Source organism: Lasiodiplodia theobromae, assembly GCF_012971845.1.
Source record: "Lasiodiplodia theobromae strain AM2As chromosome Unknown scaffold_65, whole genome shotgun sequence".
NCBI lineage: Eukaryota > Fungi > Ascomycota > Dothideomycetes > Botryosphaeriales > Botryosphaeriaceae > Lasiodiplodia > Lasiodiplodia theobromae.
The window spans coordinates 68,602-86,129 of record NW_023336547.1 but is presented as its reverse complement, the minus strand read 5'-3'; the positions used below and the strand labels follow the sequence as shown (position 1 = coordinate 86,129).

Here is a 17,528-nt window from a genome sequence, read left to right as displayed (position 1 = left end):
TCGCAGACTGGAGTGCTGAAACAAGGCTGCGATTTGCACGTGAAGTCGTGTTCGCATTTCAAATTCTTCAGTGGTGTATCACGTCGTTATCATGCACGTAAGCCACGGGGACGTCATGGTGTGAAGCACGCTCCCATGCGCGCAGATCAAATATAGAATATTGCTCTACTCGACGCCAGTGCCCTGTCCGCTAATTTTTCAAAATATAGCCTCACAATAGAAACCAAAAGAAAAAGATCCCGAGCCAATACTTGCCTCCGTAAACAGACCGTGAAATCTAAGTGTCTCTAGGTACTTTTACAGAACAGAAAGTTGGGAACTTAAAGCTTGTAGCTGTGGACTGACAGTTAGCGCTTGCAGATGGGCAAAATCAAAGCGTTTGAGTAACTTACCTCCAAGGGTGCTGTTCGTCTCCATACTGGATAGCCGTCATCCAGTCCAGCACCTGCTGGGCGATTGGGCCAGCCTCCTTACCGGGCTCCAGGCCGCAGTCGACGTCGCGGCCTCTCCAGTTGATCCTCCTGACGGGGCTGACGATGGCGGCAGTTCCGGCACCGAAGACCTCGAGCATCCTGCCCTCGTCGGCGGCATCGGCCAGCTCCTTCATGGTGAACTTGCGCTCGACGATGTTCCAGCCCTTGGGGGCCAGGCGCTCGCGGGCGAGGCCGAGGATGGAGTCGCGGGTGACGCCCTCGAGGATAGTGCCGTCGAGGGGAGCGGTCAGCAGCTCGTTCTGGCCGGTCTCCTTGTTCTTGATGGCGGCGAACAGGTTCATGGTGCCGACCTCGGTGACATACTCCTCCTCGCCGAACAGCCACAGGTTCTGGTGGTAGCCACGGCTGGCAGCCTGCATCTGCGGCACGATGCAGGGCGCGTAGTTGGCGCCCAGCTTCTTGTCGCCGACGCCGCCGGGCCAGGCGCGCACAGCGTAGTCAGTCGCCTCAAGGCTCACCGCCTTGAAGCCCGTCGGGTAGTAAGGGCCGACGGGACTGGCGATCACGTACAGCAAGGCGGAGCCGGGGGGTCCGACGCCCAGCGTGCGCTGCGTGCCGATCATCGTGGGCCGCAAGTACAGCGAGTAGCCACGCGTCGAGGGGATGAAGCGTTCCTCAAGCTGGCAGAATTGCGCAATCAGCTTGGTCAGGGCCTCCCCGTCGAAGGTCGGCAGCGCGATGCGCGCAGACGACTTGTTCAGCCGCGCCATGTTCTTGTCCGGGCGGAACAGGCGGATCTTGCCCGCCTTATCCTTGTAGGCCTTCATGCCCTCGAAGCATTCGAAGGCATAGTGGAAGACGCAGGTCGCGGGATCCAGCGAGAGATTCTGGTAGGGCGTGATGCGGGGACTCAACCAGCCTTCCGAGGCGGTCCATTCAATCGATAGCATATGATCTGGCAGGCGTCAGGGTTAGCGTTGTGGCCTGACATCAGATGTCTTCGCTGCTTGCGGCTGTGGTGGAGCAGTGGGATGTGGAAAATTACCAGTGAAGGTGCGGCCAAAGACGAGCTCCTCGGGAGGAAGCAGGTCCTTCGGAGTGGTCGTCTTCGTCATAGATAGCTTGGCTGGGTCGAGTTCAGCCAGCTTGGGCTGCGTGCTGTATGCTCGCCGACATCGCTGGCGGGCGAGACATGCGAGCGACGGGGAATGGGCGCGGGCGGAAAGAGTGGAAAAGGCCGACAGGAGCCTTTGGGACCGCTGTTGAAGCATTGCGGATGGGTGACCTGCGAATTGAGGTCGGAAAAGGGGTGGCGGTGGAACAATTGAGTAGTGTCGAGGTGAAAGATGGGGTGTGCCAGAAATGTATGACTACACACGCCCTACGACCGGTGCTCGGAGAGTGCGCCCGCATGCCGAGAGGGCCGGGGTCAGGTCGCGACTGCGCACAGGCCGCGGGGGTTCGAGGGCAGCTTTGGGCGCGACACCTCGACCTCAACGCCAGCTATTCGCATAACTGACATTTCCGTGACAGTTGGCCTCTGCCGCGCTTCCCGTGTCCGCGCATGCCGAGCTGCCTGCGCGCCTCCGCTCTCCCGTCATTGGCACGCGCACTTCTCCTTCCCTTGCTTGATCGTCACCGTCGCCCTTTCGCCGCCTGCTCCCCGAACGCTCGCTGATCACCGCAAACTCCCCGACGCGCCCGGAGCTCAGATCCCCGCCATGGCTGCGCAGTTCTTCTCGTCGGCCGTGAAGTCCTTCACCTCGAACATCGGCTCCAATTACTCCATCAGCTCCACGCCCTCGTCGACCTCCGGGCCATGGAAAATCTACGACGCGAAGAAGAAGTCGACGGGCAAGGCTGCGTCGGTGTTTGTCTTCGAGAAAAAGTCGCTAGAGCCGCAAGGGGGAGGCTTTGCACCGCGGTCAACAAGTGGGACAGTCAAGAGAGCGCACGAGGAGGTGGTGGAGCGCTTGAAGAAAGAAGCCAGCTCGCTCGCGAGATTACGGCACCCCAGCATCTTGGAGCTGGCAGAGCCGGTGGAAGAGACGCGCAGCGGAGGCTTGATGTTTGCGACAGAGCCCGTGTCCGCATCGCTAGCGGGTCTGCTACAAGAGAAGGATGAGCAGGAGCGCGGCGGCGGCCCTGGCGGTCGCAGCAGTCGCTACGTGGTCGAAGAGGACGGCACCAGACGGCGGCGGGAACTGGAAATCGACGAGTTGGAAATCCAGAAGGGTCTACTGCAGGTTGCCAAAGGCCTTGATTTCCTGCACGAGAGCGCTGGCCTCGTCCATGGAAACTTGACGCCCGAGGCCATTTTCGTCAATGCCAAAGTAGGAAGCCAAGTCTTCTTCGCCCGTCTGTATTGTAGCAGTGCTGATGTAGTTCTCCATAGTCTGACTGGAAAATATCCGGCCTGGGCTTCTGCAGCCCACCCGACAACTCTACCAAGCCCACCTCTGTTACCCCCATCTCCTTGTCTGAGGTGCTCAACCACGACCCACGTTTGCCGCGTTCCGTGCAGTTGAACATCGACTACGCTTCTCCTGACTTCATAATGGACACGAACCTCAACACATTGGCCGACATGTTCTCGCTAGGTCTTCTCGTCATTGCTCTCTTCAACTCGCCGCACCGCAGTCCTTTGGAGACAAATCAGAGTCCATCTACCTACAAACGGCTGTTCGCATCATCGTCGTCAATACCGACGCAGAACAACGGTTTCTTATGCAAAGGAAAACTGCCCCGCGACATTGCACATGGCCTGCTACCCAGGCTCATTACCAGACGACCGGCGCAAAGGCTCAATGCTCGCGAGTTTCAAGAGGCTCAGTATTTTGACAACATCCTCGTCTCGACCATTCGCTTCCTTGATAGCTTACCAGCCAAGACCCCGGCTGAGAAGTCGCAATTTATGCGTGGTTTGCCACGCGTGTTGAACCAGTTCCCCAAGAGCGTACTGGAGAAGAAAGTGCTTCCTGCACTGCTGGAAGAGATGAAAGATAGGGAGCTGTTATCCATCGTGCTTCAGAATATCTTCAAGATCTTAACCATGGTACCTTCGGGGAAACGAGCGTTTTGCGACAAAGTACTCCCCCGTCTAAGAGAGGTGTTCCTCGGCAGTGGTACCAGTGCAAAACCACCGCAGGCGGATCGGGATAGTGCAAAGGAGGCTGGCCTCATGATCATCTTGGAGAACATGAAACTCATGTCTGAGAACTGTACAGGCAAAGAGTTCAAAGACGGTAGGTTCCAGGCGCCGGATGTACTGCGGCTTTTGCTAACTAACTATAGACGTTCTCCCGCTCATTGTTCTCGCCTTGCAATCACCAACACACTCTTTAGTGGATGCTGCTTTAAGAACATTACCTGTCATCATCTACGTCCTTGACTTTTCCACAATCAAGAACGAATTCTTTCCCATCGTCGCCAATGTCTTTGCCAAGACTACCAGTATGGGCATCAAGATTCGTGGGCTTCAGGCTTTCCGAACTCTCTGCGGGGGCGGGATTGCAGAAGACGCAGGGGACGGCTTGGACGGCTTCGGCGCAGACAGACCGAAGCAAAAACAGAACGCGGCTGTCCTGGATAAGTACACAATTCAGGAGAAGGTTGTGCCACTGCTGAAGGCAATCAAAACGAAAGAGCCGGCTGTGATGGTAAGACGCCGTTCTTGAATTCTAATATGTGTGGCTAACGCATGCAGATGGCATCTCTTGATGTTTTCCAGGAAGTCGGCAAGATTGCGGACTCCGACTTCCTCGCCATGGAGGTCCTCCCGATCCTCTGGAACTTCAGCTTAGGGCCCCTCCTCAACCTTCAACAATTCCAGGCCTTCATGGCCCTCATTAAACAATCATCGACCCGCATCGAACAGGAACAGACCCGAAAGCTTCAAGAGCTTTCCACGGGCAATACCGCCTCTGCCGCCCGCGCGGACGACTTCATGTCGTTCGGCGGCATCTCGCCTGCCAACGGAACCAGTGCCAACGGCGACGAGGCCGACTTCGAAAGCCTCGTCACCGGGCGCCCTACCAATAGCTTTTCAGCAGGCGACTCCTTCGACGCCGGCTGGGCCACTTCATCCACCGCGACCTCTCCACCCGTATCGGCGGGCCTGCAGCCGCCAGCCACGCGCCCGAACAACCCGCGCACACAGTCCGTCCAGTCGTCATCGTCTGCGGCGCCGACCTTTAATTGGAGCACACCACCCCCTCCCCAGCAGACTTCCACGCCTCCGCCCCGCATGGGCATGGGTATGGGCGCGCAAACCCTGCAACCATCACAGAGCACTTATCGCTCGGCTACCCCGGATCACAGCAGCAGCTCACTCGGCGGCTTCGCAGCGCTCAAGCCGCAATCAACAGGTGGCACGGGCACGATAAATGGCTGGGGCTCGTCGTCAATGACGTCGAATTCTTCGGCATTCTCGCTACCGCTGCAGCCCTCGCGGCCACAACAACAGCAGCAGACCCCCAGCGGTGGACTCATGAACATGGGTATCTTAAGCTCCCAGCAGCAGCATCAGTCGAGCTTGAATTTGACCACAGTGGATTGGGGCGCGGCGGCTAGACAGCAGCAGATGGGCACTCCTGCTACGGGGCTGAATAGGTTCGCGCAGCAGAGCACAAGTGGTAGCAGTCCATACTCTGGGTTTGGCATCGCCCCGCCACCCGCAAGGCAGGCCAGTTTGGGATCTTTCGGTGGTGCTGGTGCAGGGATGGCACAGCCGCAGCAGCAGCAGCAGCAACAACAACAACAACAACAACAACAACAACAACAACAACAACAACAACAAGGACAGAGGAAGGGGTTGGATCAGTATGAGAGTTTGTTATAGAAGAGTAGGCGGGCGATGATCGTCTGGATCAAGAGAGGAAAATTGGGGGATAATAATTGGGAACTCTGGGTTTTCCTGGGGTTGAGGGGACTGCATTTGCTTTATTTTGGTCGGCGGTTTGTATTGCATAATACCACGTTGCATCTTTCCTCATCAATGGCGCATTTACTTTAGTCAAACTGTGTGGATGTCGCAAGAACTTTTGCGTGAAAGTGCGAAGGGATATATTGAGTATGGGTTCCTGGATTTAGCTTCTATCTTGGTGCGGCTTTGCTCGATTTACAAGATTGGCTTTCAGTATCCATTAGATTGTCCGCCCAGCTGCCTCAGAGCACACTGTCTAGATTCGTCTCAGCTCGCGTCCACAAAAGTCAGGGCTCACCTTTGTCGTGGTCTGCCCCTACTATAAAGACATCCCGCTTTTGGGGACCGAAGAGAGAAAGGTATGGAACTTGCGGAACGTTACTTCGTTGACAAAGGCTCAAGCCGTCTGGAGTCTGAGTTTAGATTTCTTGCTGCTAGATGTTGCTGTTGCAAGCAGAACTTCAAGTATTCGATTTCACAAATGCATGAATTCTTTTTTCTTCGTTCTGCTACTTCGCATGCATAATTTGCTTCACTACGTTTGCACGGATGCGTACGTGGGATGACATAAACCAGTCTGTTGATAGGGGCAACTAGGGAGTAAGAACAGAAACGTAGATCAGGATAAAACCACGAGGGAAAAAAGAGCACCAGGGCAATCTTCACCAGCGTCAGTCTTTCAACCCCATGTGCTTCTCATTCATCTCACCATTCACAAAGATCTTAAGACACTCCCTAAAGGCACAGTCTTAATGTCTACTAAGTTAGAAGCAAGGCAAATCCTACATCGACTAATAACTCTACCACCACCTCTATTTCGTTTTATCCATCCTTAAATCAAGTTCAAAAGCATTACCCCTAAAAAAAGATCTTCTTTAAGAAGATGGAAAATATAACCTACCAATAAGCATTAGCCCTGACATCTTGGATTCCACCAAAAGACAAGGTCAAATGACCTAAAAACTCCCAAGCAAGATAGCCAAGTCTATATAAACCTCACTCTTATACTCAAAATGTCAATTCAAACTCTCGTCAATGATAGGAGTAGGATCGAAAAAAAAAGCTAATGATGCTATTATCTCATTCTTTCTTTCTGTCTCGGTGCAATAACGACAACGACAACGACAACGACAAGTGATTATCTTTCTTTCCCTCCTTTTCACTTCCTCTCGGGGGTATCTAAAAAGGTTCGACGTTTGCAAGCGCAAGCTGGTTGGTTTGTGCTTGATATGAATGAACAGCGATAGACAGGAAAACAACAACGCTGACAACAACAAGAATTCCGTTGTTACAACCTGGTGAAAAGGAAAGAAGCAAAGCCAAAGACCAAAGGAGTGAACGCAAAGCCAAATGAGCAAGGCCTGCAAGTGCTGTACTTTAGTGTACGGTGCGTGGGTGCCAAGAGTGAGAATTAAGAATAGGAAAGCCATAACATACCAACAATCAACAAGAGAAAGAAATAACAAAAGAAACGTGCGTTTTGGTTCCAATCTTGATCCACCGTCTTCCGCAATAACCCCCATCAACGATGATCCTCCTTAGCTCCGCTCAACTTATTGGTGACCCTGATGACTGAACCCTGACCCTGGCCCAAACGGCTCAAATTGCATCATCTGAGGCTGTGGCACGGCGCCAACGTGAATACCTTCGTCCAAATCTGGACTCACTGCAACGCCGATCCCGTACCTCTCATCCACCATCCTCCCGTCCATCATCCTCACATCGTGCTCATGCTGCTGTTGCTGCTGGTACATGTATGCCTCATCACCGTCCGTTTCCTCATCGTAGTGGAACTGGCTCGGGCTGAACGTGCTGTCAGGCGCGTCGTGGTCGTACGCGCTCTTGGTCAAGAGACCGGTTCCACCGCGGGAGCCGGGCGGCGTTGCTAGTTGGTGGTGGTCGAAGTGGTGGTGGCTCAAAGAAGAGCCAGTGCGTTGCTTGCTCTGTGACACGCTACTTAGGATGGGGAAGCCACGGGCGGAGGTAGAAGACGAGAAAGACTCGCGATCACGCGCGCGGCGGCCGGTCGAAGGCGTGGGGGTGCGACGGAGTTGCGAAGCTGGCGGGGTCATGAGACCAGCAAGGAAGCCTGCAGAGGGGTTAGGGGCCTTGGAAGGCGTCTGCTCGTGGTTGTCGGCGGCTGAGGAAGAGCGCGAGAGCTTGCTGGCGCCGGCATTCTCCCTGCCTTTGCGCCAGTTGCCGATAGCAGCAGCAAGCTGGGCAGCCTTGGGCGAGGCAAAGTTGGAAAGACTTGCCAGAGCGGGGAAGGTCTGGCCGCCCGAGATGAGACGCTCCTTCTCATGCTGCTCCATTTGCAGGTTGGTGCGGATGCGAATGGCAGCGTCGCGGACCTGCTCGCGGTCGAAAGCGGGCTGTGCTAGAGCATCGATGAGGTCGGTGATGTCGTCGACGCGAACACCGAGTAACTCGCGCAGCCAGCCAATCTCCGTCTCCTTCTCCTTGAGCTTCTGCGGAGCGTCGCCATCGAACTCGGACAGTTTCTGGTCGAGAGCCTCGATGCGCTCCTCGCGCTCCTGTAGCTGTTCCTGGAGAACGGCGATCGACTCGCGGAGAGCCTGAGGCGACACCCTCTCTGCAGCGCTGGGCAGAACGGTCTCGGAAGGAAGAGTGGGAGTCTTGGCTGACTGAGCGGCAACGGCAGCGGCATGGGCCGCAGACTTGGCAACCTCAAGCTTCTCCTCGAGGTGGACAACCTTGTCTTGTAGGAATTCCACCTTCTCGTCGGCGAGTGCAAGACGGTCATTGAGGGTCTGCTCGTTGTGCTGCTTGTCCTCAATGGCGTTGGCCAAGTCGCGGTTGTGCTGGCGGTGGAGGTCCTCGATCGTCTTTTCGTAGCGTTGCTGGTGGTCCTCGACCTTCTCGGCGAAGCGCTTCTCGAGCATGCCAATCTCCCTCTCGTACCGATGCTGCTGGTCTTCCATGGTCTTCTCGTAGCGCTGTTGCTGGTCCTCCATAGCCTTCTCGTAACGGTGCTGCTGTTCTCTAAGGGCACGGTCTCTGCCATCGTGAGCCTCCCGAAGAGCATCGCGCTTAGCATCAGCTTCACCCTCAAGCACAAGCTCATGCCTAGCCTTCTCCGTATCGCGGTCCATGCGGAGCTGGTCGATCTCATTGCGGAGCCTGGTGTTCTCGCTCTCAAGCTCGGAGCGCACAATGTTGACCTGGTTGTTGGCAGCGTTGAGCTCGGCCTCCATAACCATGCGGGTGCGCTTGATCTCTGCGCGAGCAATCTCCCTCGACTCATGGAACTCGCGCTCAAAGCGCTCGGCCCTCTTCTGGAATTCGGAATTCTCCACACGGAGCTTGTTCATGGCCTCCTCCATGCTAGCATTATGTCTCTGGGTCTGCTCCAAGATGACCTTTAGGCGCATGCCCTCGCGTTCCTGGCCCTCAAGCCTCTCCATCTCCCTCTCGAACCTCTCGCGAGTGCGAGCCTCGGCCTCGATCCTGGCACGAAGAGTCTCGTATTTCTTGACGTGCTCCTCCTCCTGCCTGGACCAGCGAGCCTTCTCGTCAGCGACTTGGCTAGTAGCCGCCACCAAATCCTTCTGCAGTTGCTCAAGTCTATGGCGCATCTTCTCGCGGCCGCGGATGGACTCCTGGTTCTGGGATTCTAGGGTGCTGATTGAACGGCGGAGCGTCTCGTTATCCTCGTTCGCCTTGTTGATCTCATCCGACCACTTCTTACTGGACAAGCGGTACTCATCAAGAGTAGCCTCGAGCGCTTCGTTCTGCGTTTCAAGCGTGACGAGACGCCGGCGGAGTTCCTCTTGGGAGGACTCAGAGGAACCGAGCCTCATCTTCAGTTCATGCGCTTCCTCGTTCAGAGCCCGGATCTTGTTAGCATCATCTCGGCCTTGGGCGCGAAGGAGAAGCAATTCTTCTTCGGTCAGGGCGAGCTTGCGTTGGGCGTCATCTTCAGAGCGCTCGGCAACCTTTCGGCTTTCAATCGTGACTTCCATGCGCTGTTGCAACTCGTCAACCGTCCTCTCCAATTCTGCGATGCGAGCCACAGCTTCCGCGTTAGCCTCCTGCTGCTTCTTCTGGGAAAGAACCGAGCTCTGACGGTTGAGGGCCTCTTCCATGATCTCACGGAAATCATCAAGTTGGCCGGTGGCAGCAGAGCGAGCGATCGACATCTTCAGGTCTGCAAGAGCTTGGTAGAATTCAGCAATGTCGATGCCAGGCGACTTCGACGGCATCGGAGGCATGGTAGCCTGAGACAAGGCCTCCACAACAGCGGTCTTGATCTTTTCAAGCTTACGATTCTTGCCTGGCGAGCGGTTGCGGTGTTGCGATGCGAGGTCGTCGTCCTCATCGTCAGCATCGCTTTCTCCAGGTTCGCCTGAGAAGCTACGACGTGAAGTACGCCCGGCACGCATCATGGCAATGGCAGATATCGAGTCCTTGATAGTGTGAATGCTCCTCTCAAGAGGACCCAGGCGGCTCTGCAGTACATTGTCGATAAGGCCGTCAACGCGAGAATCGAAGAAACCGCGTCGAGACTTAAATTTGTTCTCTTCTTCAGTTGAAACGATGTCATCCCAGTCGCTGACAGCAACGTTGTCGCCGCCGAGCCTATGCACAGGTGACTCGTAGGCCAATCCGGCTTTAGAATCGCTGAAGGGATCTTGACCGGACGAATTACCACCATCGTTGTGCGGAGGTGCGTACAGCCTCTGCTGAGGGATAGGGCTAGGCGCATCGTTTCTGAAAAGAGCTTGAGCGGGCTGCAAGTTGGACTCAGGTCTGGGCGGCGGGCTCGAGCGGGACCATTGGGGGGACTCCCTGATGATACCGAATTCGGAACCCTGGTCGTTCATGGCCCTCATGATCTCGTCGATCTCGTTGAAAGTAGGCCTGTCTTCATAATCGGCGTCTCCTGGCTGGTTCTTACCATTCTCCATGGCAGTCATGAAAGAACCACCCTCGCTGGGCTGGTAGCTGTTGGGATTCGTGACAGCAGGGCTGGGGTTGAACTGGCGCAGACCGGCGCCGGCCTGCTGTGCCTCGTGAATGTCCGTCGAAGGCTTCGTGACATGCACGCCAAACTTGAAATCGAATGGCTGCTGTGCCTCGTTAAGGTCGATGCTGTTCTGGTTGGTGCGGTGACCTCTGTTGTAGTCGACGTTGTAACCCTCGTTCTGCTGCTGCGGGCCCCGTGGCTTGAAAGGAGTTGCCTGGCGCTGAATTCCATTGGGTGTTGGCGTCTGATTCTCTTTGCCCTCGGGTATAGGGCTGATCCTATCCTTGTAGCCCAAGTTCTGCGACTGCACCGCATCTCCAAGCGGCTGCGGAGGAGCGTTCGAGGGAACGACACGGGGAGTGGCGAACATTGGCTCAGAATCACCCTCATGAGCGTTCTGGCGGGCCCTTTTCTGCCGCCACTCGGCCTGCATAGCGCGACCTTGCTCGTCGAAGACCTCCTCTTCTTCCTGCTCCCTTTGCTGTTGCTGAAGATCCGGCTTGACAATCGGGATCGCCTTACTCCGCTTAGCAGGCTTGACGATATCTTGTTCTTGGATATCGATGTTGAACAGCTTTCCGGAATCCTGGGAGGAGCCGTTGGGTTGCGAAGTACCCGGTTGGAATGCGTTGGCGTCGGGCTTGAACGCGGGTCCTTGGGCAGCAAAATCAAAAGTAGAGGTGGGCATGGCGGGCATGGAAGGAACAACCGGCGGCTGCGGCAAGCCCAATCCCCCGAGCTTGAAGGATGGAACGAAGCTGGGCACAGCAGCATGAAGCTTGGTGCTGCCCCGACTCGGAGGAGGGCGTTGTTCGCCAGACTGCTGCTGTGGCTCGGACTGGAAATTAGGGCCGAAGGTGAAGTTGCCGCTGCTGGGGCTGAACTGCGCAGTTGGATTGAATGACTGTCCAGAGGGGAACTTGAATTCCGGTGCCTGAACGTTGAGCTTGGAGGTTGCAGAGCCTTGACTAGAGTGGCTGACGTGATGGCTGGTGTTGAGGTTGGAGCTTGCAAAAGTGGTGTGCGACGACGAAACACCTGTGGACTGATCATTCTGACCCTCGATGCTGGGGTTTGTTTCAACGTCGGAGATGTTGGTCCTTTCGTCGTCTTCATGGTGGCCATGGTAGCCGGGGCCGCCAAAGCTTTGCTGCCTGTTCTGCGACTGGTGTTGGATGCCATTAGAACCCTGCCACATGGTCGCATTGCCATTCGTCTGAGTTGGCTTGCTGGGAGGACTGTGGATTCCAAATCTGTTGCCAGGGCCGAACTCTCCATCCTCATCTAGCTGACGGTTAATGGCCTCCTCGAGGTGGTACTCAGCATCGAGGATCTCCCTTTCAAGGTTCTCACTGATGTTGTGGCGGTGGCTGCCGCGTGGCGTGGGAACCACAATGTTCGGGCCGGGTCCATTGTTCGTCTGTGCCGGAGTTTGAGGCCTGAGATCCTCTTCAGCATCTTCCTCAGGCAATTCCTCCAGCGTGAGATGGGGCCTGTTGTTGAGGATCTGCTGTTGCTGCTGCTGGAGGAGCTGGTGCTGCAACTGTTGCTGTTGCTGTTGCATCTGCGAGAAAGTATCTGTTGACTGGGAGAAGGAATACTGGCCGTGTATCTGGGCATTGTTAGTGAACGGCGACACAGGCGACATCATGTCAGGGGCCGGGGCGCTGGTAGGAATGGCAGGCGAAGCGCCGCGGGCCCCGCCATTCTGCGCCAGGAACAACGAAGGCGAAAAATTGGCCAGTCCGGGAGGGGTGGGTTGCTGCTGAGGGATATTCGACGGCGAAGCGAAGGTCGAATGTCTGTGAAGGTGACCGCTAGGCCTCTGGTTTCCGAATGGAGAAATCGGCGACGCGATCGACGTCCTCGACATGTGACCCGGGATACCGGGAGACGGGCCGGAAGGAAGCGAGAAGGGTGCAGAAAACGTGGAGAAACCTTGGCTACCCACAGAGATCGACTGAGGTGGCGGCGAGAAAGCCAAGCCGGGTCCACCAGCAAATTGCTGGGCCGACGCCGACCGAGACATTGGGTTCTCTACTATTTCCTCTTCGGGCGCGAGGGTCACGCCCAGAGCAGCCAATTTCTGCTCCGTCAAAAATGCAACATATCTGTCCCATTCAGCTCTGTCAGGTATCGAAACACGGGTGGTATGCGTTGTGCGCCATTGATGTGTCTCGTCTGCAGGGTCTGGCCAAATCTCACGGTTTTGAGCAAGGCCATTAGAGACGAAGCCGTTATCGTCGCTGGTATCGAAGCCATGAACGCTCCACCCCGCTTCCTCGAACTGCTTCAGGCGGCCTTCCACCTCTTCCCACGTCAGAGGCCGTGGCGGACCGCCCTCCTTCCCTCTTTCGCGATCGTACGGTATCTGGATGACAATGTTCCTGTTTCTCCAAAGCACGCGCTTCTTTGGCCGTTTCGGGGGAAGGTCGGCGGCCTTAACCGGCGCCGGCATGGGCGTGGGTTCGGCTGCCTTGGGCGGCGGCGGCGGCGGGGCATCGTTGACTGGCGAGGGAGCCTTTGAGGGAGCCTTGGGCGGCGGCGGCGGCCCGTCCTTCGATATCGGCCGGGGTGGCTTCTCTTCTACGCTCCTCTCCTCGGTGCCGCGGCTTGCGAGGCTTCTTGATTCCGCATCAAAAAGAACCTCCGTCTTCAACTCGCCGTCCTGGCCATCCACCTTCTCGGGTTCGGGGTGGGATGGTGCTAGTTGCGGGGCGGGACGATCCATCGCCGGCGGAGTATCCGCAAACCGTGAGGCCAGCATCTTCTCAAACGTCTCTTTTCCCTTTTGGCCGAAATGAGCCCAGAAGTCAGCCTGCTTCAAGGTGAGGTTGTTCTTCCTCGACTTGTGGCCTTTTTTGCTCTTCCGGTGCTTGTCCTTGACCCTGGTCTGGCCGTCTTGGGATGCTTCGCCCGCGTCTCCTTCGTCAGAGTCCTCGTCTGTCGAGCCGTCGCTCCACCAATTGGCCTTCTCCGACTGCCACTGACCGGTCAGAAACTGCTTTATCCAACCTTCGGTGGGCTCGCGCGGGAAGAAGAGCTGCGGGGTCTGCTTCGACGAGGCGGCGGCGGGGGGGACTGGGGTCTTGTCGGCAGCCAAGTCGGGCCAAAGCTTGGGGGCTTTGGTGGGCGTGGAGGGATCGCCGGGGTCCTTTGTGAGGAAGGACGGCAGGCGCTTGGGCAGCAGGTGCTCGAGATTGAACTTGAGCTTGGGCTCTCCGCTCTCCTCGAGGCGGTTGGGGATCAGGTGGTCGAGGCCGAAGCGCGGCGAGTCGTCGTCGTCGGGCTCGGGGTCGAGGGCCCAGGTGTCCCGGTTGTGGCGGCGGGACTTGGTGTGGAACTCGGGCGACGGCTGCTGGTACGGCGATCCCCAGCTGGCGGTGTAGAAGTGCGACTGGTCGGCGGGCCGCTTCGCAGCGGCGGTGTGCGGCGTGCGAGGGATGCCGCCCAGCGACGGGAGCTGCGGGAGCGGGGGGAGCTCAGGACTCGAGTGGCCGAGGGTCTGGGTGGGAGAAGGCTCAACGGAACGCGCAGGCGACGCGGCGACCGCGGTGTCGATCTTGAGGGAACCCTCAGCAACGACAGCCGGCGGAGGCGAAGGGCGGGGAGGCGGCGTCTCGATGCGTTGAGCTTGCATCCAACATCTAGTGCCGCGGCGGGGCTAGATGGGCTGGGCGATGTTGCTGGTATGCTCGCGTTCCAGGACGCGTGGGTGCTGTGCTGCAAGGATAGTTTTCCACGTCGAAACCTCGCACACCACCGAGTGGGACAAAAGGAATGCGCGCAGGCAGCTAAAAGAGGGACATGGAGTCGGCGGCGATGGCACGAGCAGCTCCAGACGCGTGCAGACGGGCCTTGACCATAATTGACGGGGGTGCGGAGATGGGGATGTGTTGGCCTGGCGGGCGAGGAGGGTGACGCCGAACAACAGGCTTGTTAAGGGGAGCCGGCCTAGCACCAAGCCGCCGGTCACGTTGTGTGCCGCTGCCGACGCCCAGTCCGCCGCGCTACGGGCGCATGATTGGCTATCGGCCGCCCGTCAAGCCTTGCCCGCGAAACGGGAGCGGCCGCTTGCCAGGCTGCTGGGGAACCTTGCCCGCCGTACGACGAGAGCTCTCGCAGCCCTCTGACGTGAAACGCGTCTGAGCTGGCAAGCCTGATCAGAGACGCGCCCGCGCCCGCACAAATGCTCGGACGCCGGATCGCAGCTTAAGCGAAATGTTTCCCACGCGACGACGCCAGTGCAGCCGGTCGATCTCTCCCACACCACCGCCGCCAGCACAGGCTCCAGCTTCGGCCCAATTAAACGCCCTGCGTCATGGTGATCCAATCGATTTTTTATTTTTCCCTGCCCCCGTTCGCGCCAAACGGCGCTACTCCTCCCCGGATTCGTGGTCTCGTGCGCCACGGCTCCTCGTACCAGTCCACCAAGGGTCCGCAATCTTAACCCCTCTGGAACGAGGCGTGGCACCAATGTAGGGGTAATCTTAGTATATTGGTTGGACTAGTTATCTCGCCTGCCTCATGCTTCATTTCGCATCAACGCCGCCCCAATGCACAAGAACAACAATGACATTTACAACCCAGAATCACCGATCTCCTTCTCGTAGTACGGTTCGTACGCGTTCCAGTTCGCGCAGTTTTGCTTCATGGTAGTCAGATCGCCCTTGAACGAGCCCGCGTTCTCGACGAACTGCAGGCTGAGACCGTCGGTGACGTGCCATGCCTGGAGATATGTCAGCGCTGCAGGCTAATGCTTTGTTTGAGTAACACTTACGATGTGGCAATGCATCAGCCAAGCACCTGGGTTGTCGGCCGGGAAGGCGATGATCAGGTAGCCTCCGGACGTCGACCCAGGCAGGACCATGACATCACGGCGCATGGGGTTGTTGAACGTCAGGGCGTCGACGTTGCCATCCCAATCGCCCACGCCAGCTCCAAGGTGGAAGAAATCGTGTCCATGGAGATGGATAGGGTGGTCGAGTCCGAACGTCTTGAGGTTGTTGTGGATGATCCAGAAGGACCACTTGCCCTCGGCCGGCATCTGGAAGACGTTCATCGACTCCGTGTAGTTGGTGTCTCCGTCCGCAAAGTATTGCAGAGTCGGCCTTCCCCAGTCGACGTTCATGGCGCTGTCGTTCAGGTACCACTGCACAACCGTTTGGTTCTGCACAGTGGCGGCTGCGTTGAAGGTCAGGTCGATGCCTTCAAGCGAAGCGGCGAACTGGTCCTTCGGAACCTGCGTCTCCCACCAAGGAACAAGCTTGCCGTACGGCTCATTGGCGCAAGCGCTGGTCTCGATGGTTGAGCTGGTCGTGACTGGGAGATCGGTTTTGTCGAACCCGTCGTAGTTCAGAATTCCACCAAGAACAATGTCCTGGCTGCTCTTGAGCTTGTTGGTACTGCAGTCAGCGATCTGGGTGCGCATCCAGTAGTTGCTGGCTGCCTGGTCGGCCTTGAAGACAATGTCGTAACGCTGGCCGATGCCAATCATGATTGAAGTTGCATTGTAGGGATGGACCGGTACCAGGTCGGAGGTAATGATTTGGAATTGGTGGCCATCCATGGAGAAGACAAAGAAAGTATCGACGCTCATGTTGATGAGGCGCAGACGATAAGTCTTGCCTTTAGTGACGGTGATAACGTTGTACTTGCCGCCACCGTCGGTGTTAATCATAGAACCATTGAAGAGAATGTTCATGGGTTCCGGAGGAGCGGCGGTATGCAGCGCTCGCCAGTTCATCGTCCATGCCGTTTGGTCATACGTCTCAGTAAGCGCAACAGGGCCCAAGTCGATATCGTAATTGGCGGTCGCAGGGCCGTTGATGACAATAGCACCAGCAATGCCGTCGCCATACTGAGCAGAATGATGGCTATGGTACCAGGTCGTGCCTGTTGTAAATTGTAAGCTTCCGAGGTGTAAATGGGTATCGACTCATCACTGACCGTATTGTGTGGCTTGAAACCTGTACGTAAAGCTCTTGCCGGGCGGAATCGGGCACTCGGTAACACCGTTGGCGCCGTCCATTTGACAAGAGTTCAACTGGCGGATGCCGTGCCAATGGAACGAAGTGCCGTTGTCTTGCATGTTGTTGACGACAGTGATCCTGAATGCCCATGTCAGTAAGAGCTCATGAAAGGATCATTATCCATCAGCTCAAGTGCCAATGGAGCGCACAAAGCGTGCTCTTCGTGAAAACAGCTTGTCTAGCGCACAGACCCAACGCTTGACCTTCCCCAACTCAGACCCTGAACGGCTCGGTTGCACTTACTCAAGGTAGTCGCCCCATTCTGTCATAAGATGGTCAGTGCTTGTGTTATTCTGAAAGTTTGGTAATACGCGTACCTGCATTGATGGTCGGCCCAGGGAATTGTTCGTTGATAAGCAACATCGGCCTGCAGAATCCATCACCGATACCCTTGCTCATGTACGTGTTGCAGTCGGTCACGTTGGTGACAGTAAGAGTGTACTTGACTGTCTTGCCGGTGGTTGGGTACTTGTTGTCAAAGTCTGCGGCGATACTCAGGCCGTTCTTCCAGCAGCCTCTATTGCTGGGACTGTTGGTGCAGACGGTATCAGGGACGCGGGAAGTGGTCGAAGAGGCCGTAGTCGAGGCGGTGGTAGCTTGACGTACGACGAGGTCTGCTGGACCAGCCTCTGGGATGACGGCAGCGAACGTATGTGCAGTGAGTGCCAACAAACTGACACCAATGTGCTTGAGTGAGACCATGGTGACAGGAACGCAGGCTACCCTTCAAGTGAAGAGGTGCCGATGAGTAAAGACCGAAGAGGACAAGGGGCTTGGGTATGCTCTGAAGAGGGAAGCTGAAGAGTGAATGTGATGCTTGAACAAGTGGTGGGCTCGAGGGCCTTTACATAGCCACCATCAACTTCAGCTAAAGAGTACGATATCCCAATATGGATCAGACGGGTGGTGCAAAATTGCAAGGAGAGATTGGATCAGGGCCCCCACGATTGATGGCCGAGGAAATATGCAACTGCACCTTTAGCGAATCTGCCCACAGTGCAATGATACTTCGGCGAATGCAGGCTGATCCCTGACACGCACATCCCTGGTACGGATGGCTATTCTAGAGCCGGACACGAGGCTGGCATCGCAAGAGCGAACTTAAATTGGTGGAAGATCATGTCTCGGTCGCTGGCATGCCCACTTTTGGC

At 56.7% G+C, this 17,528-nt stretch overlaps 4 protein-coding genes across 4 annotated transcripts; 1 reads left to right on the top strand and 3 right to left on the bottom strand.

The window, feature by feature from the left end:
- Nucleotides 1-320: 320 nt before the first annotated feature.
- On the bottom strand, nt 321-1,549 carry LTHEOB_12510 (Aminotransferase class IV; the record flags this gene model as incomplete). The annotated part of the gene is made up of 3 exons (XM_035509386.1): nt 321-333; nt 393-1,389; nt 1,480-1,549. 3 exons carry the CDS (start codon nt 1,547-1,549, stop codon nt 321-323), a joined length of 1,080 nt encoding a protein of 359 aa, XP_035364535.1.
- A 606-nt stretch (nt 1,550-2,155) lies between these two features.
- LTHEOB_12509 (Scy1 protein kinase) lies at nt 2,156-5,274 on the top strand (the record flags this gene model as incomplete). The annotated part of the gene is made up of 4 exons (XM_035509384.1): nt 2,156-2,767; nt 2,830-3,679; nt 3,729-4,093; nt 4,141-5,274. The coding sequence occupies 4 exons, from the start codon at nt 2,156-2,158 to the stop codon at nt 5,272-5,274; spliced, it is 2,961 nt and encodes a 986-aa protein (XP_035364534.1).
- Nucleotides 5,275-6,911: 1,637 nt separating this feature from the next.
- Nucleotides 6,912-13,985, bottom strand: LTHEOB_12508 (Prefoldin; the record flags this gene model as incomplete). The annotated part of the gene is made up of 1 exon (XM_035509383.1): nt 6,912-13,985. One exon carries the CDS (start codon nt 13,983-13,985, stop codon nt 6,912-6,914), a length of 7,074 nt encoding a protein of 2,357 aa, XP_035364533.1.
- A 939-nt stretch (nt 13,986-14,924) lies between these two features.
- Nucleotides 14,925-17,079, bottom strand: LTHEOB_12507 (Laccase-1 precursor; the record flags this gene model as incomplete). Its single annotated transcript, XM_035509382.1, has 5 exons — nt 14,925-15,074; nt 15,126-16,240; nt 16,295-16,455; nt 16,621-16,639; nt 16,695-17,079. 5 exons carry the CDS (start codon nt 17,077-17,079, stop codon nt 14,925-14,927), a joined length of 1,830 nt encoding a protein of 609 aa, XP_035364532.1.
- Between the last annotated feature and the right edge of the window lie 449 nt (nt 17,080-17,528).